Here is a 21,856-nt window from a genome sequence, read left to right on the forward strand (position 1 = left end):
TCTCATGGGTCCCTGTACGGCCTCCCATTGCTGCTGTCTCCATCGCCACACTCTGCCATGTGCCACTTTCAGGTCTCCTCACACACTGCTGGTGTGTAGAATTTTTTGACATAGGGTGCTGGCAGATTATGGGCCTCCCATTGCTGCTGCCAGGCCCCTAATCTGCCATAGGCCCCTATATACCGCTTCCTCATGCTGCTGCCAGGTCCAGAGTCTCTCATGCCATGTGCCACTTTCAGGTCTCCTCACACTGCTGGTGTGTTGAATTTTTTGACATAGGGTGCTGGCAGATTATGGGCCTCCTATAGCTGCTGCCAGGCCCCTAATCTGCCATAGGCCCCTATATACCGCTTCCTCATGCTGCTGCCAGGTCCAGAGTCTCTCATGCCATGTGCCACTTTCAGGTCTCCTCACACTGCTGGTGTGTTGAATTTTTTGACATAGGGTGCTGGCAGATTATGGGCCTCCCATAGCTGCTGCCAGGCCCCTAATCTGCCATAGGCCCCTATATACCGCCTCCTCATGCTGCTGCCAGGTCCAGAGTCTGTCATGGGTCCCTGTACGGCCTCCCATTGCTGCTGTCTCCATCGCCACACTCTGCCATGTGCCACTTTCAGGTCTCCTCACACTGCTGGTGTGTAGAATTTTTTGACATAGGGTGCTGGCAGATTACGGGCCTCCCATTGCTGCTGCCAGGCCCCTAATCTGCCATGGGCCCCTATATACCGCCTCCTCATGCTGCTGCCAGGTCCAGAGTCTGTCATGGGTCCCTGTACGGCCTCCCATTGCTGCTGTCTCCATCGCCACACTCTGCCATGTGCCACTTTCAGGTCTCCTCACACACTGCTGGTGTGTAGAATTTTTTGACATAGGGTGCTGGCAGATTATGGGCCTCCCATTGCTGCTGCCAGGCCCCTAATCTGCCATAGGCCCCTATATACCGCTTCCTCATGCTGCTGCCAGGTCCAGAGTCTCTCATGCCATGTGCCACTTTCAGGTCTCCTCACACTGCTGGTGTGTTGAATTTTTTGACATAGGGTGCTGGCAGATTACGGGCCTCCCATTGCTGCTGCCAGGCCCCTAATCTGCCATGGGCCCCTATATACCGCCTCCTCATGCTGCTGCCAGGTCCAGAGTCTGTCATGGGTCCCTGTACGGCCTCCCATTGCTGCTGTCTCCATCGCCACACTCTGCCATGTGCCACTTTCAGGTCTCCTCACACACTGCTGGTGTGTAGAATTTTTTGACATAGGGTGCTGGCAGATTACGGGCCTCCCATAGCTGCTGCCAGGCCCCTAATCTGCCATAGGCCCCTATATACCGCCTCCTCATGCTGCTGCTAGGTCCAGAGTCTCTCATGGGTCCCTGTACGGCCTCCCATTGCTGCTGTCTCCATCGCCACACTCTGCCATGTGCCACTTTCAGGTCTCCTCACACACTGCTGGTGTGTAGAATTTTTTGACATAGGGTGCTGGCAGATTACGGGCCTCCCATTGCTGCTGCCAGGCCCCTAATCTGCCATGGGCCCCTATATACCGCCTCCTCATGCTGCTGCCAGGTCCAGAGTCTGTCATGGGTCCCTGTACGGCCTCCCATTGCTGCTGTCTCCATCGCCACACTCTGCCATGTGCCACTTTCAGGTCTCCTCACACACTGCTGGTGTGTAGAATTTTTTGACATAGGGTGCTGGCAGATTACGGGCCTCCCATAGCTGCTGCCAGGCCCCTAATCTGCCATAGGCCCCTATATACCGCCTCCTCATGCTGCTGCCAGGTCCAGAGTCTCTCATGGGTCCCTGTACGGCCTCCCATTGCTGCTGTCTCCATCGCCACACTCTGCCATGTGCCACTTTCAGGTCTCCTCACACACTGCTGGTGTGTAGAATTTTTTGACATAGGGTGCTGGCAGATTATGGGCCTCCCATTGCTGCTGCCAGGCCCCTAATCTGCCATAGGCCCCTATATACCGCTTCCTCATGCTGCTGCCAGGTCCAGAGTCTCTCATGCCATGTGCCACTTTCAGGTCTCCTCACACTGCTGGTGTGTTGAATTTTTTGACATAGGGTGCTGGCAGATTATGGGCCTCCTATAGCTGCTGCCAGGCCCCTAATCTGCCATAGGCCCCTATATACCGCTTCCTCATGCTGCTGCCAGGTCCAGAGTCTCTCATGCCATGTGCCACTTTCAGGTCTCCTCACACTGCTGGTGTGTTGAATTTTTTGACATAGGGTGCTGGCAGATTATGGGCCTCCCATAGCTGCTGCCAGGCCCCTAATCTGCCATAGGCCCCTATATACCGCCTCCTCATGCTGCTGCCAGGTCCAGAGTCTGTCATGGGTCCCTGTACGGCCTCCCATTGCTGCTGTCTCCATCGCCACACTCTGCCATGTGCCACTTTCAGGTCTCCTCACACTGCTGGTGTGTAGAATTTTTTGACATAGGGTGCTGGCAGATTACGGGCCTCCCATTGCTGCTGCCAGGCCCCTAATCTGCCATGGGCCCCTATATACCGCCTCCTCATGCTGCTGCCAGGTCCAGAGTCTGTCATGGGTCCCTGTACGGCCTCCCATTGCTGCTGTCTCCATCGCCACACTCTGCCATGTGCCACTTTCAGGTCTCCTCACACACTGCTGGTGTGTAGAATTTTTTGACATAGGGTGCTGGCAGATTACGGGCCTCCCATAGCTGCTGCCAGGCCCCTAATCTGCCATAGGCCCCTATATACCGCCTCCTCATGCTGCTGCCAGGTCCAGAGTCTCTCATGGGTCCCTGTACGGCCTCCCATTGCTGCTGTCTCCATCGCCACACTCTGCCATGTGCCACTTTCAGGTCTCCTCACACACTGCTGGTGTGTAGAATTTTTTGACATAGGGTGCTGGCAGATTATGGGCCTCCCATTGCTGCTGCCAGGCCCCTAATCTGCCATAGGCCCCTATATACCGCTTCCTCATGCTGCTGCCAGGTCCAGAGTCTCTCATGCCATGTGCCACTTTCAGGTCTTCTCACACTGCTGGTGTGTTGAATTTTTTGACATAGGGTGCTGGCAGATTATGGGCCTCCTATAGCTGCTGCCAGGCCCCTAATCTGCCATAGGCCCCTATATACCGCTTCCTCATGCTGCTGCCAGGTCCAGAGTCTCTCATGCCATGTGCCACTTTCAGGTCTCCTCACACTGCTGGTGTGTTGAATTTTTTGACATAGGGTGCTGGCAGATTATGGGCCTCCCATAGCTGCTGCCAGGCCCCTAATCTGCCATAGGCCCCTATATACCGCCTCCTCATGCTGCTGCCAGGTCCAGAGTCTGTCATGGGTCCCTGTACGGCCTCCCATTGCTGCTGTCTCCATCGCCACACTCTGCCATGTGCCACTTTCAGGTCTCCTCACACTGCTGGTGTGTAGAATTTTTTGACATAGGGTGCTGGCAGATTACGGGCCTCCCATTGCTGCTGCCAGGCCCCTAATCTGCCATGGGCCCCTATATACCGCCTCCTCATGCTGCTGCCAGGTCCAGAGTCTGTCATGGGTCCCTGTACGGCCTCCCATTGCTGCTGTCTCCATCGCCACACTCTGCCATGTGCCACTTTCAGGTCTCCTCACACTGCTGGTGTGTAGAATTTTTTGACATAGGGTGCTGGCAGATTACGGGCCTCCCATTGCTGCTGCCAGGCCCCTAATCTGCCATGGGCCCCTATATACCGCCTCCTCATGCTGCTGCCAGGTCCAGAGTCTCTCATGCCATGTGCCACTTTCAGGTCTCCTCACACTGCTGGTGTGTTGAATTTTTTGACATAGGGTGCTGGCAGATTATGGGCCTCCCATAGCTGCTGCCAGGCCCCTAATCTGCCATAGGCCCCTATATACCGCCTCCTCATGCTGCTGCCAGGTCCAGAGTCTCTCATGGGTCCCTGTACGGCCTCCCATTGCTGCTGTCTCCATCGCCACACTCTGCCATGTGCCACTTTCAGGTCTCCTCACACACTGCTGGTGTGTAGAATTTTTTGACATAGGGTGCTGGCAGATTAAGGGCCTCCCATAGCTGCTGCCAGGCCCCTAATCTGCCATAGGCCCCTATATACCGCCTCCTCATGCTGCTGCCAGGTCCAGAGTCTCTCATGGGTCCCTGTACGGCCTCCCATTGCTGCTGTCTCCATCGCCACACTCTGCCATGTGCCACTTTCAGGTCTCCTCACACACTGCTGGTGTGTAGAATTTTTTGACATAGGGTGCTGGCAGATTACGGGCCTCCCATTGCTGCTGCCAGGCCCCTAATCTGCCATGGGCCCCTATATACCGCATCCTCATGCTGCTGCCAGGTCCAGAGTCTCTCATGGGTCCCTGTACGGCCTACCATTGCTGCTGTCTCCATCGCCACACTCTGCCATGTGCCACTTTCAGGTCTCCTCACACACTGCTGGTGTGTAGAATTTTTTGACATAGGGTGCTGGCAGATTACGGGCCTCCCATTGCTGCTGCCAGGCCCCTAATCTGCCATGGGCCCCTATATACCACCTCCTCATGCTGCTGCCAGGTCCAGAGTCTGTCATGGGTCCCTGTACGGCCTCCCATTGCTGCTGTCTCCATCGCCACACTCTGCCATGTGCCACTTTCAGGTCTCCTCACACACTGCTGGTGTGTAGAATTTTTTGACATAGGGTGCTGGCAGATTAAGGGCCTCCCATAGCTGCTGCCAGGCCCCTAATCTGCCATAGGCCCCTATATACCGCCTCCTCATGCTGCTGCCAGGTCCAGAGTCTGTCATGGGTCCCTGTACGGCCTCCCATTGCTGCTGTCTCCATCGCCACACTCTGCCATGTGCCACTTTCAGGTCTCCTCACACTGCTGGTGTGTAGAATTTTTTGACATAGGGTGCTGGCAGATTACGGGCCTCCCATTGCTGCTGCCAGGCCCCTAATCTGCCATGGGCCCCTATATACCGCCTCCTCATGCTGCTGCCAGGTCCAGAGTCTGTCATGGGTCCCTGTACGGCCTCCCATTGCTGCTGTCTCCATCGCCACACTCTGCCATGTGCCACTTTCAGGTCTCCTCACACACTGCTGGTGTGTAGAATTTTTTGACATAGGGTGCTGGCAGATTACGGGCCTCCCATAGCTGCTGCCAGGCCCCTAATCTGCCATGGGCCCCTATATACCGCCTCCTCATGCTGCTGCCAGGTCCAGAGTCTGTCATGGGTCCCTGTACGGCCTCCCATTGCTGCTGTCTCCATCGCCACACTCTGCCATGTGCCACTTTCAGGTCTCCTCACACACTGCTGGTGTGTAGAATTTTTTGACATAGGGTGCTGGCAGATTACGGGCCTCCCATTGCTGCTGCCAGGCCCCTAATCTGCCATGGGCCCCTATATACCGCCTCCTCATGCTGCTGCCAGGTCCAGAGTCTCTCATGCCATGTGCCACTTTCAGGTCTCCTCACACTGCTGGTGTGTTGAATTTTTTGACATAGGGTGCTGGCAGATTATGGGCCTCCCATAGCTGCTGCCAGGCCCCTAATCTGCCATAGGCCCCTATATACCGCCTCCTCATGCTGCTGCCAGGTCCAGAGTCTGTCATGGGTCCCTGTACGGCCTCCCATTGCTGCTGTCTCCATCGCCACACTCTGCCATGTGCCACTTTCAGGTCTCCTCACACACTGCTGGTGTGTAGAATTTTTTGACATAGGGTGCTGGCAGATTAAGGGCCTCCCATAGCTGCTGCCAGGCCCCTAATCTGCCATAGGCCCCTATATACCGCCTCCTCATGCTGCTGCCAGGTCCAGAGTCTGTCATGGGTCCCTGTACGGCCTCCCATTGCTGCTGTCTCCATCGCCACACTCTGCCATGTGCCACTTTCAGGTCTCCTCACACTGCTGGTGTGTAGAATTTTTTGACATAGGGTGCTGGCAGATTACGGGCCTCCCATAGCTGCTGCTAGGCCCCTAATCTGCCATAGGCCCCTATATACCGCCTCCTCATGCTGCTGCCAGGTCCAGAGTCTCTCATGGGTCCCTGTACGGCCTCCCATTGCTGCTGTCTCCATCGCCACACTCTGCCATGTGCCACTTTCAGGTCTCCTCACACACTGCTGGTGTGTAGAATTTTTTGACATAGGGTGCTGGCAGATTAAGGGCCTCCCATAGCTGCTGCCAGGCCCCTAATCTGCCATAGGCCCCTATATACCGCCTCCTCATGCTGCTGCCAGGTCCAGAGTCTCTCATGGGTCCCTGTACGGCCTCCCATTGCTGCTGTCTCCATCGCCACACTCTGCCATGTGCCACTTTCAGGTCTCCTCACACACTGCTGGTGTGTAGAATTTTTTGACATAGGGTGCTGGCAGATTATGGGCCTCCCATTGCTGCTGCCAGGCCCCTAATCTGCCATAGGCCCCTATATACCGCTTCCTCATGCTGCTGCCAGGTCCAGAGTCTCTCATGCCATGTGCCACTTTCAGGTCTTCTCACACTGCTGGTGTGTTGAATTTTTTGACATAGGGTGCTGGCAGATTATGGGCCTCCTATAGCTGCTGCCAGGCCCCTAATCTGCCATAGGCCCCTATATACCGCTTCCTCATGCTGCTGCCAGGTCCAGAGTCTCTCATGCCATGTGCCACTTTCAGGTCTCCTCACACTGCTGGTGTGTTGAATTTTTTGACATAGGGTGCTGGCAGATTATGGGCCTCCCATAGCTGCTGCCAGGCCCCTAATCTGCCATAGGCCCCTATATACCGCCTCCTCATGCTGCTGCCAGGTCCAGAGTCTGTCATGGGTCCCTGTACGGCCTCCCATTGCTGCTGTCTCCATCGCCACACTCTGCCATGTGCCACTTTCAGGTCTCCTCACACTGCTGGTGTGTAGAATTTTTTGACATAGGGTGCTGGCAGATTACGGGCCTCCCATTGCTGCTGCCAGGCCCCTAATCTGCCATGGGCCCCTATATACCGCCTCCTCATGCTGCTGCCAGGTCCAGAGTCTGTCATGGGTCCCTGTACGGCCTCCCATTGCTGCTGTCTCCATCGCCACACTCTGCCATGTGCCACTTTCAGGTCTCCTCACACTGCTGGTGTGTAGAATTTTTTGACATAGGGTGCTGGCAGATTACGGGCCTCCCATTGCTGCTGCCAGGCCCCTAATCTGCCATGGGCCCCTATATACCGCCTCCTCATGCTGCTGCCAGGTCCAGAGTCTCTCATGCCATGTGCCACTTTCAGGTCTCCTCACACTGCTGGTGTGTTGAATTTTTTGACATAGGGTGCTGGCAGATTATGGGCCTCCCATAGCTGCTGCCAGGCCCCTAATCTGCCATAGGCCCCTATATACCGCCTCCTCATGCTGCTGCCAGGTCCAGAGTCTCTCATGGGTCCCTGTACGGCCTCCCATTGCTGCTGTCTCCATCGCCACACTCTGCCATGTGCCACTTTCAGGTCTCCTCACACACTGCTGGTGTGTAGAATTTTTTGACATAGGGTGCTGGCAGATTAAGGGCCTCCCATAGCTGCTGCCAGGCCCCTAATCTGCCATAGGCCCCTATATACCGCCTCCTCATGCTGCTGCCAGGTCCAGAGTCTCTCATGGGTCCCTGTACGGCCTCCCATTGCTGCTGTCTCCATCGCCACACTCTGCCATGTGCCACTTTCAGGTCTCCTCACACACTGCTGGTGTGTAGAATTTTTTGACATAGGGTGCTGGCAGATTACGGGCCTCCCATTGCTGCTGCCAGGCCCCTAATCTGCCATGGGCCCCTATATACCGCATCCTCATGCTGCTGCCAGGTCCAGAGTCTCTCATGGGTCCCTTTACGGCCTCCCATTGCTGCTGTCTCCATCGCCACACTCTGCCATGTGCCACTTTCAGGTCTCCTCACACACTGCTGGTGTGTAGAATTTTTTGACATAGGGTGCTGGCAGATTACGGGCCTCCCATTGCTGCTGCCAGGCCCCTAATCTGCCATGGGCCCCTATATACCACCTCCTCATGCTGCTGCCAGGTCCAGAGTCTGTCATGGGTCCCTGTACGGCCTCCCATTGCTGCTGTCTCCATCGCCACACTCTGCCATGTGCCACTTTCAGGTCTCCTCACACACTGCTGGTGTGTAGAATTTTTTGACATAGGGTGCTGGCAGATTAAGGGCCTCCCATAGCTGCTGCCAGGCCCCTAATCTGCCATAGGCCCCTATATACCGCCTCCTCATGCTGCTGCCAGGTCCAGAGTCTGTCATGGGTCCCTGTACGGCCTCCCATTGCTGCTGTCTCCATCGCCACACTCTGCCATGTGCCACTTTCAGGTCTCCTCACACTGCTGGTGTGTAGAATTTTTTGACATAGGGTGCTGGCAGATTACGGGCCTCCCATTGCTGCTGCCAGGCCCCTAATCTGCCATGGGCCCCTATATACCGCCTCCTCATGCTGCTGCCAGGTCCAGAGTCTGTCATGGGTCCCTGTACGGCCTCCCATTGCTGCTGTCTCCATCGCCACACTCTGCCATGTGCCACTTTCAGGTCTCCTCACACACTGCTGGTGTGTAGAATTTTTTGACATAGGGTGCTGGCAGATTACGGGCCTCCCATAGCTGCTGCCAGGCCCCTAATCTGCCATGGGCCCCTATATACCGCCTCCTCATGCTGCTGCCAGGTCCAGAGTCTGTCATGGGTCCCTGTACGGCCTCCCATTGCTGCTGTCTCCATCGCCACACTCTGCCATGTGCCACTTTCAGGTCTCCTCACACACTGCTGGTGTGTAGAATTTTTTGACATAGGGTGCTGGCAGATTACGGGCCTCCCATTGCTGCTGCCAGGCCCCTAATCTGCCATGGGCCCCTATATACCGCCTCCTCATGCTGCTGCCAGGTCCAGAGTCTCTCATGCCATGTGCCACTTTCAGGTCTCCTCACACTGCTGGTGTGTTGAATTTTTTGACATAGGGTGCTGGCAGATTATGGGCCTCCCATAGCTGCTGCCAGGCCCCTAATCTGCCATAGGCCCCTATATACCGCCTCCTCATGCTGCTGCCAGGTCCAGAGTCTGTCATGGGTCCCTGTACGGCCTCCCATTGCTGCTGTCTCCATCGCCACACTCTGCCATGTGCCACTTTCAGGTCTCCTCACACACTGCTGGTGTGTAGAATTTTTTGACATAGGGTGCTGGCAGATTAAGGGCCTCCCATAGCTGCTGCCAGGCCCCTAATCTGCCATAGGCCCCTATATACCGCCTCCTCATGCTGCTGCCAGGTCCAGAGTCTGTCATGGGTCCCTGTACGGCCTCCCATTGCTGCTGTCTCCATCGCCACACTCTGCCATGTGCCACTTTCAGGTCTCCTCACACTGCTGGTGTGTAGAATTTTTTGACATAGGGTGCTGGCAGATTACGGGCCTCCCATAGCTGCTGCCAGGCCCCTAATCTGCCATAGGCCCCTATATACCGCCTCCTCATGCTGCTGCCAGGTCCAGAGTCTGTCATGGGTCCCTGTACGGCCTCCCATTGCTGCTGTCTCCATCGCCACACTCTGCCATGTGCCACTTTCAGGTCTCCTCACACACTGCTGGTGTGTAGAATTTTTTGACATAGGGTGCTGGCAGATTAAGGGCCTCCCATAGCTGCTGCCAGGCCCCTAATCTGCCATAGGCCCCTATATACCGCCTCCTCATGCTGCTGCCAGGTCCAGAGTCTCTCATGGGTCCCTGTACGGCCTCCCATTGCTGCTGTCTCCATCGCCACACTCTGCCATGTGCCACTTTCAGGTCTCCTCACACTGCTGGTGTGTAGAATTTTTTCGACATAGGGTGCTGGCAGATTACGGGCCTCCCATAGCTGCTGCCAGGCCCCTAATCTGCCATGGGCCCCTATACCGACTCCTCATGCTGTGACGTTGCAACAAGGTGGAATTCAACCCTACATATGTTAGACCGCCTTTACGAACAGCAAAAGGCCATCACAGATTTCCTGATGTTAAAAGCGGATAAAGGTATTCCCTGTGTAACTTAGATGTCAGCCATTGGCAGCTCATGTGTGACACCTGCGCTTGCTCAGGCCCTTTGAGGAGGCCACGCTATTCGTGAGTCGGCAGGACTATGGGATGAACGACGTCATTCCTCTGTTGCACGTCCTGGAACAAATGCTGTTAACAATGGCTGGTCAGGGTGCGGTAGACGTGGCGCACAGATCTCAACGCCACATGACCCCTGTGGGGGCAGGACAGGAAGAAGAGGAGGAGGTAGAGGAGGACATTGGTGCTCAGGAATTATTGAGTGAAATGGGTGGTTTTTCCACTCAGCGGACAGGAGTGGAGGAGCAGGAGCATCTGGTAGAGGAGGAGGAGGAGGAGGAGACAGAGGACCCAGACGCACCGTGGCAGTATGCTGTGGAGATGGAGGCAGGGAGTCCCTCGCATTCCTTGGCACAAATGGCCCATAGCATGCTCGGTTGCTTGCGTAGCGACAGCCGAATAATAACCATCAGACAGAGGGATGACTTTTGGCTGTCCACCTTGTTGGACCCTCGCTACCGTTCCAAAATGGTGGCCTTTTTCACACCTGCTGAGAGGGAGGCCAAAATAACGTACTATAAAAACCACCTATGTAGTCAGCTGGTCTCTGCCTGTCTGCGCCAACGTCCATCCTCAGACACTGTGGGCCCTGTGCGCTCGCGTTCCGCTGCCATGGCAGCAGGGGAGGGGTGGGGTGGTAGGAGCAGTGGCAGCTCCACCAGCAGCGGCTGCCTCAGTCTGCAGTCGATGATGAGTAGCTTTCTTCACCAGCGCAGTGAGGAAACTACTAACCAGCCGCAGCAGCAGCAGCAGCAGCAGCATCAGGTGGACCTGGAGCAGGACCTCAAACAACAGGCTTAGGCCTACTTGGACAGCACCCTGCCAACCGAGGTAGACAATCCCCTTGACTACTGGGCAACGAAACTTGACCTTTGGCCCCAACTAGCTGAATTTGCCCTTGAAAGGCTGTCATGCCCGGCCAGTAGCGTGGCATCGGAGCGCGTGTTTAGTGCGGCAGGAGGTATTGCAACTCCGCGGAGGACACGACTGTCCACCCAAAGTGTGGAGAGACTGACGTTTGTGAAAATGAATCAGGCGTGGATTAGTCTGGATTTCAAACCACCAGTTCCTGACACAACTGAGTAAATCCGCCATGAATCATGCCCCAAACATGTGCCACTTTCAGGTCTCCTCACACTGCTGGTGTGTTCCATTTTTTGTCATAGGGTGCTGGCAGATTACGGGCCTCCCATAGCTGCTGCCAGGCCCCTAATCTGCCATGGGCCCCTATACCGCCTCCTCATGCTGCTGCCAAGTCCAGAGTCTCTCATGGGTCCCTGTACGGCCTCCCATTGCTGCTGTCTCCATCGCCACACTCTGCCATGTGCCACTTTCAGGTCTCCTCACACTGCTGGTGTATTCCATTTTTTGTCATAGGGTGCTGGCAGATTACGGGCCTCCCATAGCTGCTGCCAGGCCCCTAATCTGCCATGGGCCCCTATACCGCCTCCTCATGCTGCTGCCAGGTCCAGAGTCTCTCATGGGTCCCTGTACGGCCTCCCATTGCTGCTGTCTCCATCGCCACACTCTGCCATGTGCCACTTTCAGGTCTCCTCACACTGCTGGTGGGTTCCATTTTTTGTCATAGGGTGCTGGCAGATTACGGGCCTCCCATAGCTGCTGCCAGGCCCCTAATCTGCCATGGGCCCCCGTACCGACTCCTCATGCTGCTGCCAGGCCCGTAATCTGTCATGGGCCCCTGTTGTCGCTTGTTGGCATATTCCGCTCGTTCAGATGCTCCTTCTCCTGCTACTCCTCTTCACGGATTCCGTCAGCAGTCTTTCTTGGAATCCGTTTCCAAGAGACAACAGTTTGCGAGCACGCACCAGACGGTGCAGAAACTGAACGTCCTCCTGTCCAAGTTGCTGCTGCCAGGCTCGTAATCTGTCATGCGCCCCTGTACCGCCTCCTCATGCTGCTGCCAGGTCCAGAGTGTGTCATGGGCCCCCGTACCGACTCCAAATGCTGCTGCCAGGCCCGTAATCTGTCATGGGCCCCTGTACCGCCTCCCCATGCTGCTGCCAGGTCCAGATTGTGTCATGGGTCCCTGTACGGCCTCCCATTGCTGCTGCCAGGCCTGTAATCTGCCATGGGCCCCCGTACCGACTCCTCATGCTGCTGCCAGGCCCGTAATCTGCCATGGGCCCCTGTACCGCCTCCTCATGCTGCTGCCAGGTCCAGAGTGTGTCATGGGTCCCTGTACGGCCTCCCATTGCTGCTGTCTCTATCGCCACACTCTGCCATGTGCCACTTTCAGGTCTCCTCACACTGCTGGTGGTTTCCATTTTTGTCATAGGGTGCTGTATGGCCTCCCATTGCTGCTGCCTCCACCGCCACACTGTGGCTCCACACTCTGGTTTTGGCCCCGTGACTGGCCAAATGAGTGAAGTGTGCGGTGATTCTAAGATCGACGGCACTCATCTGCATGTCATACTGCCTGACAGTATTATTTCTCTTCCCCAGCAGACTCCAAGGGCATTTAAATTAAAGGTACAGTGTTCAGCACTAATATTAAGTCTCTCTGAAGCCTAGAAACACCCTTTTTTAAGTTAAATTCACAGCGAATATATTCGACTCGAATCGAAATTTTTCTACGAATTCGCCGAATCAGTCGAATCGAATTTTTGAATACTTCGCTCATCTCTAGAAATGATGTGTTGATTTTTAAAGGGGCAGCGCACCTTGTTGGTATTACACACAATGTATGTGTACTGTTAGATTTCAAGTAAAAAAAGGGGTTGCTCTATTACCTTCATGCTTTAACAGACAACTTCAAACATCCATCACAAAATATTTCTATTGCTGTCCTGCTGCAGAGGTACAGTCTCTGCCTGGCTGTTATCCTATTCCTTACTATACAAAGCATTTTAAAAGATTTAGAAATCCCATCCCATTTTCAAGTACTGGATGCATTTTCAAAGAAACTAACATTAACCTAAGGCACTTTTTCTATCATTCATGGTCATTCAAAGATTACCTTAGATGTTAGAATCCGATAATACTGCACTGCCCTTTGAAGCCATCTCATAAGACTCCCTGCTGCCATGTTACCAGCCGCCTTCCTCTCCATGTTCTCAGGAGTAAACTGAATTTTCCTTATATTAGCCTCTAGCAGCTCAAGAGTAGACTGTGGCAACTAGAATTTGGAACAGTAATAAATATTAAAAGGATTCCTTAGGAGAAATGTGTAAGTAAATCTCACTTTTTTACTTTAAAGAGTTTTTTATTGACATGCTTGTAGAAACCAAAGAGCCATGCAACAGTGATTGAAGTAAAGGATTATCATATGCATGACCACCAATAAGAATCAACTAAAAACAAGTATACAGTATATTGACACATAATACTATGAGTGAGAAAAAAATTCTATAACACAGGTTCAATTACAGTATAATGATAAGGAATGTTTGACTTAACAGGTCTTATAGAAAAAGGTCTTGTAGAGAAAAACAAATCTCTGTTCTACTATAGTAAAGCTAGTGAGATCATATTGTATGCTGATAAACATGAAATAAAAAACTGGATATCTTACTGTGTGTTGTCATTGTTTTACCTTGTAAAGTATATCTAATAGTTTTTTATAAGCAATCTCATGCTACAACCTTCCCCTAACCCTAAGCAGCTGGCATTTGAAATGCAAAAAATCACCCAACAAAATTTGTATTATAAAATATGCCACTTCATAAATAAATCCTATCTAGTGCTTCAAATCATATACTATATGTCCATACATCTGCTGAATACCACAACACAGAACATAGAGAATCAAAAACTTGAAGACAATATATTGTCTATGGAGTTAGCCCTGAACTGGCTTTAAAGAGGACATGCTCTGTCTGACCTTTTAATACAAAGGTCTATCAAAGAAGGTGAGCGTGTGCCCACTTGGGAAGGCGGAGGTCACAATCATTTTGGCACCAGTGTATTTTTATGACATCACATATTGCAGAAAGATATTAGGAGATGCAATATATTGACACTATCATTTGTATGCAGTAGATTACCTTCCAGATTTTGATTCTCTGTGTTCACATTTGGTGATTTGTTATTGTGTTTTTTATACTAATGTAATACACAATGTGTTTTATTTATTTCATTTATGTGGACACTTTGTTATGTATTATTACTATTGGTGATATACCGTAGGTGCATGGGTATATAGAATATGATTTGAAGCACTAGATAGGATTAATTTATTTGCATTTAGAGTGGCCTATTTTATAAATACATATTTTATAGATTAGAAGCAAATGCAAAAGATTGTATGATACAACTTGCTATTAGAAGAACAAATGAGTACATATGGTTTAGATAGCAGGAGGAAGTGCTAATTATGTGATTTAATATGCATATTCTTTAAGCCTTACTGAGGTATAGGAGATTAAATGCTGCATATCAGCACTGCGAATAGCCATCTGTCCCATATTTTTTTATACTTTAAGGGGCAAAACCAGTTTTCATACTTTAGTTTTTTATTCACATTATTATAGTTGCAGTAAGGTATATGTACTGAATTTAGCTATTATTTTTCATGCCAGGAACAATATTCCACATAAAAAATACTGGTAACATTAGATAGATGTGATGTTGTACTTGTAGAATACATATATCCTGATAACTAAGACAACTAGGGCACCAATATCATCATATATGAACGGTACCACTTGCTGCCAAAAGCTCTGCACTATAGGACAAATCAGTAAAAGATAAAAGAAGGTACCAGCGGTAATGTTACATTTAAGGCAGCATGAGGGGTGGGAAACTGTAATTTGACAAGTTTTAATTAAGTTAGAAATGTTCTATGCAATATATACTGTTAACCTCTTCCCACCTCCTGTACACATATGTGAGGCCTCACTGAAGTGGGTCTTATTCTGTGAGACCGCATATACTGTATGTATACCAAAGTTTGTGCTAGGTACGCTCCACAGAAGGCGGTCCTAGCACAGAGACCAGGATCTCACCAAGATCCTGGGTCTCATACTAATGATTGGGAACCAGGCTTCCCAGTTCCAGGTCACCTGATTGCTGTTATAACATCTGATTGGCTATGACAGTGATCTGTCACTGTGCAGTCCACCCATGTGTCTTCTTTCTCTTCTGAATAGAAGGAAAGATATTATATCTTTCTCTCCTTGCCAGGGAAGAAAGATGTAAACAAACAAAAGTGTGTAAAAAATAATAATTATAAAATTAAAAATAAGGAAAACAAATAGCTACATCAAGGTTTGATCTAGGTCAGGGTTAGTGTTAGGGTCAAGGTAAGCATCAAAGATTGGGTCAAAGGTCAGAGTCAGTATATTCTGTGTAGGATCTTTTTTAAAAAAGTATTTGTAAATTAGTATCGGTGTCAGTTAGTGTCAGTGTTAGCGTGTTTTAGGTAGGATAAAAAAGCCAAATGTGCACTATTGTTTTTCTGGGACCTACTATGGGGACAAACAAATATAACAATCACACATGTGGTATCGCTGCGATTGTCTGGAACAGGAGAATTTATTTTAGGTTGTTCTTTGATGGTAACTTATGGCAATAGCATGAAATATACATCTAAATTAAAAAAAAAACGTATTTTTTACTATTTTGGGCCAGTTTTCTTTTCACAATAATAACTATCATGAGATATTTGTTACCATTTACCACCAAAATAAAGCCCAAATTGTCCTGAAAAAAAAGAAGGTATATTCCACCTGGATATACAAAGTAGTTGTGATAATATGGACAGTTTTACTAACACATGTCAAAGTTGCAAAATTGTGTTCAGGTGTTAAGATTTGTTTTATCTTCTATCACGAAGGGGTTAGCAGTTAGATAGCTATCTGAGTATTTCAGTGAAATGAGCTTGAGGGACTCCACTCCTTTTTCACTGTGCCATTATCAGTGACCTCCAATCTTCTCTTCCTGGGTTGACATTTTGGCATAGGGCATAGGGTAAAGTTGTGGCTCAACGAGTAGGATTTTATATGAGAAAATTAGGTGCAGAATTTTAGTTTGTCAAGAACTTACATTCACATCATCAAATAAAACTATTTACCTGGGCAACATGAAATGTTGTTAGCTCATTCATGAATCGGTCAAGATTGGCCATTTGCCTCTTAGCTCCCTTTGCCCAGGTGAGATCAGTATTTGGAGACTTTAGAATTATGATGATAGAAGCCATGAGCTCTTCAATATCTAAATCTGGCTTTTGCATTGTGCGCAGCTCTCCTGTAAAAGATAAAGTAATATGAGCACATCCAAAATACTTTTTAATCTAATACCACAACTATTCCATTACTTCTAAAGAGGAGTCTAGAAATTATCATTCAAGATGTACTCCAAGAACATTTTAAACACAGGTTAGAAGCCATAGGGCAGATGTGTATTGTGTACTTTTGTTAAATTAAGATGGCCATATACTAGTAGATTTCAAACAAAATTGACATTCTCTGTACATTTGTTGACAAATGTCTTTCAAACGTACTTGAAAATGTTGTTTGCCTTTCATGTTCAACCTTGGAGTTAATAGACTTTCTCAAATGAAAACTGTACATAATGTTAGAAATGTGTTCCTTCATGAAAAATTAACCATCCTGCTCCTTCTAGTCTCTGCAGTTGAAAATGAACAGTAGTATGACCTCACTAATAGTTATAAAATAGAATGAATGAACACAAAACCAAAAACTTAGAACAGATTTCTACTAGTGTGGCCATTTTACTTACATAATCAAGGGTAGGAGTGAGAGCAGTTGAAAACAAACACAGGAGGGTGCCTCCATCTAGGTGTAGAGATTTATTAAAATGAATAAGACAATAAAAATGCACTCACTAGTTAAAAGTTGACCAAGGCTTGTCACAAACCCATAGAGACCTTCATAGGATCAGTGCGAGGCTACAGAGCTCAGCAGGCAAGCAGTTATCCAAAGCAGAGTTCTTTGTGGAAGTTTACTATGGTTTGATAAAGGGGCGGTCCTGTTGCCCTGAAACATGTAGCCATGCCCCCTCCACTGCCTGTCACCATCACCCAGCCAAGAGAAGTGCTGATTGGAGCCACTCTTACTACACCTAGAAGCTGCTGCTGCCTATGTTCCAGCTTGAAGCCTGACATCTGTACTTTCCAAAATGAAACTAAGTGGATATATGAGTTAAATACTTTAGCCCCACAAGAGTTAAATATAGATATTAATTTAAATAGTTTTTTAAAAGGACTACTCCCAAAATGTAGAAACAGGGTATATTAATTTAGTAGTGAATTATGAATAGATAATTATGAATTTTGGCCACTAGATAGAGCTACTAATGGTAAGGTACTAGGAGGTTTATGAATACTTGTTTTATAATAAAACCAGTTATGTGTTTGATCATATATAATATAGTATTAATACACACGATCATAAAATCTTTTTAACATATTGATTTATATGAAATTATTAATAGTAATTTTAAGCCTAATAAAGTTTGTATGTTAGAGTTTTATGTACACACATTTTTTGCTCTATATTTTATATTGGTTTTGCTATATATTTTATATTGGTTTTGCTAATATAAACGTTTAGTTGTAAATCTTGGTATGAATCCACACAGCAAGTATCCATTTGTTGGTAGTTTAAACAAGATAATGTTAATAGATAAACGAACACTGGATGGAGGACATTTTTTTGTTTACCAAAAAATTATTAGCATATAAGGCTCCAACAATATGGCGACATGGAGCTTCCTGAGGATGCCGTTATGGCAAAACATGCAGAGGCAGTAACACGTCTACCATATCAGGTCTATGCGTTGACATAATTTCTGGTTCAGGTAACTGGAAGCATGCTGGCTCCAGTGGTACTGGTCACCAGTGAATGTGATTGTGCATTGCATACTTTATTGAGCGCTTTTATTGTTTTTATAAATGCTACACTATGAAGGTATTTGCTTCCTGGTGCACATTGTTTATGTTTTGAGGGAGAGCTGCATATCATATTAGGGAAGACATTCACAGAAAAGAATAGTATCAGCTGTCAATCCATTTGGTAATTGTATCTGGATCCTTGGTTAAAAGCACTTATGACCTTCCTTTTAAGGAAGGGGTCATAGATCTGTGGGGAGTACATTGCAGTGTCACACGTGTTGGAGCACTGATGTAATTAGCAGGGGTAACTGCACATAATTTTTATTGCACATTAATTTCAGAGATTTGTACTTTTTGGGGATTTTTTTACAAGACCTTTAATAGCAGGCGCCCAATATCAGAATAGCACTTATAGTTACTGCTTTACAGCACTACATAGTGTAAAATTCAGCTATACTATATACAATGCTGTATTGTGCAACATAACAGTGAAATAAGTGCAGCAGGCTACCAAGTGTGAACTGTGCCCCTTGTATTCCTTATGCTATATCATGCTTCATTCCTGTGAGCTGCATTTCAGTAAATTACATATCATTGTTTACCACCCTTTGTATTTGCAGTCAATAGACATAACAGTCCTTTATAGCGCTACCTGTTTGTGTGTTTCAGCAACAACCTCTGTTGCTGGTATTTCGGGTTTTGTGTTTAAGGGATGGTTTTTTTGAGGGGGTTACCATTTATATTTATATTATTTTTCTAAGATCTTTATTTTTTTAAGGGTCAGCAGCATGAACTTGGTGGTGAAACAGGTGAAGCTGCCCTTTGTTAGTAGAACATCACTGCATACTAGTGCAATGCGGGTTTTTGCACAAGCTCACCACATGAAGTGGACCAAAGCACCACATCCTCAATCCACCTGTTGCCATAAATGGTAATAAATATGTATTCCCTTTAATTCATTATGTCTAAAAGACCTAAAGGGAGAGACAGAGATTCATTATACACCGCTAGAAGGGGACGAGCAGGTCATGCATCTGCAGGACAAAGTGGTGGTTGGACTGCACCTTTGAAAGGCATTGCACATCTGCCTTCCCTTTTTGGTAGTGGGTGTGCTGTACAGCCAGACCACATGGAGGAGGTGGTAAGGTGGATAACCAAGTCATTCTCATCCTCCTCCTCCCAGGTGTTGGGCAGCACATTATCATCAGTAACTTCCAGTTTCTTTCACCTCCTTCTCCACAGTTAATCCCGTTGTGGTCATGAAAATGGGCATGAAAGAGTCAACTGAATTATTTAAGCACAGCATCAGTAACTTGCTGCAGGAAAATGTGCAGGAATTACTTTTATCAGATGTCAAGGAAGAGAGTGCCAGCAGCATAGAGGGAAGGGACAAAAGGCAGACCATATCTGGGTGCCACAGAGTGCAGAGGAGGAGAGTGAGGGGGAGGCACAACAATAGCCTGGACATGGGGCAGCTTGCAGAGAAGTGGAGGTAACATCTGCCCTATTCCACCAGATGCCCCTGCTCCAGATGTCTTTTCCCCAGTTTCTGGCATGAAAGAAAAATATTCATCCTATCACTCCTATATTGAGTATATCAATGCCATCTTAGAAAAACTGCTGGTTTTACAGCTGCGCCTGTTTCAGCTGGTGGTGTCTGCTGCCTTCTGCGACTTTGCAGTCTGTGCTGCACCACATTGGTGGGTACTAAGCTACCATTTTTCTTTACACAAAGCTATGGCTGCCCTTCACCAGCATATTGAAGCTAATTATTACTATTATTATGCAGAATGTATATAGCGCCAACAGTTTACGCAGTGGTAATATATGGAGGAGGTGCTGTGGAGGAACCACTTAACCACCTTACAGAGCTGGATCCCCTTTCATGGCCAATGTGGCTTGGATCATTCAGTTCTTGATGAACAATATTTCTTAACATTCTTACATTGATACATGGCCCCTATGGCAGTACCCAACTCCCTAAGCCATTTGCTTAACAACCCATTGTCTTTTAGCTTTGAAAATGGACAGAACTGATTTTTTGAACTTTAGCCCTTATTGAGTTTAACAAGGTTCAGCTTAAAAGTCATATTTTCTAAAATTTATGATGAGTTCAAAGAGCAGCTCCTAAACATAAGCACATTCGCTCATCACTAGTAACCACTATGAAACTAATAAATGTTACCCACCTAATGCTGCTATATCCATGTTTTGCACCAGGTCCCTAATATTTTCTAAGATAGCAGAACATTTGTACTCTGCCTTCTCAAGTGCAACTTGATATTCAGGAAGAAGGGATCTGAACTTCTTGATCTTTTGTAACTGCTGATGAACAGCATGAATCTTCTGTTCCACCACAGCTTTATCCTGGGCAATCTGTTGCAATATTTTCAGTGTCCCCTCCTTGTGTTGTTCCAGGACAATCTTTTCATGAATTAGGTCATCTGTCAGTTTTTCATGTGATCTAAGCTTTTGTTCAATGCAAAGTAGAGCTTGTTTAGCAACATCATGTTGCTTTATTATTACATCATACTGTTCTTTCATAAGAGCTTTAAAACACTGAGCAAAATGTTCAAAGGTTGCATTGGTGATCTTGCTATATGTGTTTTCTGATGGCTTCATATACTTGTTGATAGAAAGATGCATGGATGATAGAAGAAAACATATATTTTCTTTATCTTGCTTGGTAATCATGCCTAAATCTTCTATGTGATAATTTGCATGCTCTACTAGAGTTTCCCTAGAAAACAAATATAATTTTAGGATACCTTTAACAAAGGCTTAAAGCAGATAATATATAGCTGAAACTATTTAAAACCAAGACTTTTTTTAGTGCATAAAAAGAAAACATTTCTGTATAATTGTTTAACTAATAAAATCTGAGTCTTTGATTATTTCATTGCTATGCAAGCCATATTCAGGCAAGATAGGATTATTACAAACTAAAGCACGCATGAGAAAATAGCACTTGAAAAATATTTCTAGGACATCAGGTGCCACATTCCTTTAATCTAAATTACATTTAACTAAGCTTTGTTCAATACTATAAGATACATATCATTTCTTTGTACAAAAGGGTAGTCATATGCAGCCTGTTTTAAACCATGTACAATTTCCATAATGGCCAGTAACAAAAAGCAACAAAAATTAAAATCTCCCATCACACTTAGAGGGTTTCCATCATGGGTCCTTTAGAAGGGGAAGTGTTCAGGATCCGTTTGGACAATTTGAATGGTATATTCCTCTGGATCCTGGTAAGTTTAATATGGGTAGATTTTTCACTTGTCATTTTCTGTTGTAGACTATATTAATGTCTTGAAACTTAAAAGCTTCTATGACTATCAACACAAGCCACACTACCAAGCAAGATTCTATGACTGACACAGCTTGTAATTGATTGCTAACGTGACGCAGTGCACAAAAGGAAGGTTTATCCTATCTAAAATACATATTTGCCAGGTACAAACATTGGGGTTGATTTACTAAATGCATATAGGTTGTTCACTTTGAAAGGATATTTTGACTTTTTCAATGGAATTTTCTTGGTGAATGAAGTGAAGCTCTGCTGATATGTGCAAACAAAAATACTTTATTTTATTTTCCTTGCACATGATTGGATATTCTTTGCAATGTGAATTTTCTCCATATTCACTAAGCCATTGTAATAATTCCTTGTAAAGCCTATTTAGTAAATCAACCTTAATGGTTGTACCTTTAAGATATGTATTCTCTATGGATAGGCCTTCTATTTGTGCACTGATGGCAAGTTGTTACAAACACAAAAAGGGCCAGATGTAACTCCCATCAAAATGTTAGTAAGTTTCCAAACTACAAAACATCTGATTATGACCATAAACATAAATCTTAGGGACTGTAAATATGACTAACTTAAATAATTTAAACTAATTAAACATTTTAAGATTCAGATGCCTGAGTTTGGGTTATCTTGGTGTCCTGTCCACTAGGTGTATTGTTGCAAAATTCACATATTAAAGGGACACACTTAACTCTGTGTT

General features: G+C 47.5%; 1 protein-coding gene across 1 annotated transcript in view; it reads right to left on the minus strand.

Moving 5' to 3' along the window:
• The window catches only part of LOC149443674 (uncharacterized), a 627,829-nt gene that overhangs the window by 300,658 nt on the left and 305,315 nt on the right, over positions 1-21,856 (minus strand). The window contains 3 exon segments of the mRNA XM_089655378.1: positions 13,005-13,163; positions 16,059-16,231; positions 20,030-20,580. Of these exon segments, the coding sequence (XP_089511504.1) occupies positions 13,005-13,163; positions 16,059-16,231; positions 20,030-20,580 (883 nt within the window).

This window comes from Staurois parvus, unplaced genomic scaffold (genome assembly GCF_062004578.1).
Source record: "Staurois parvus isolate SC_StPar_1 unplaced genomic scaffold, SC_StPar_1.0 ptg000839l, whole genome shotgun sequence".
NCBI classification, from domain to species: domain Eukaryota; kingdom Metazoa; phylum Chordata; class Amphibia; order Anura; family Ranidae; genus Staurois; species Staurois parvus.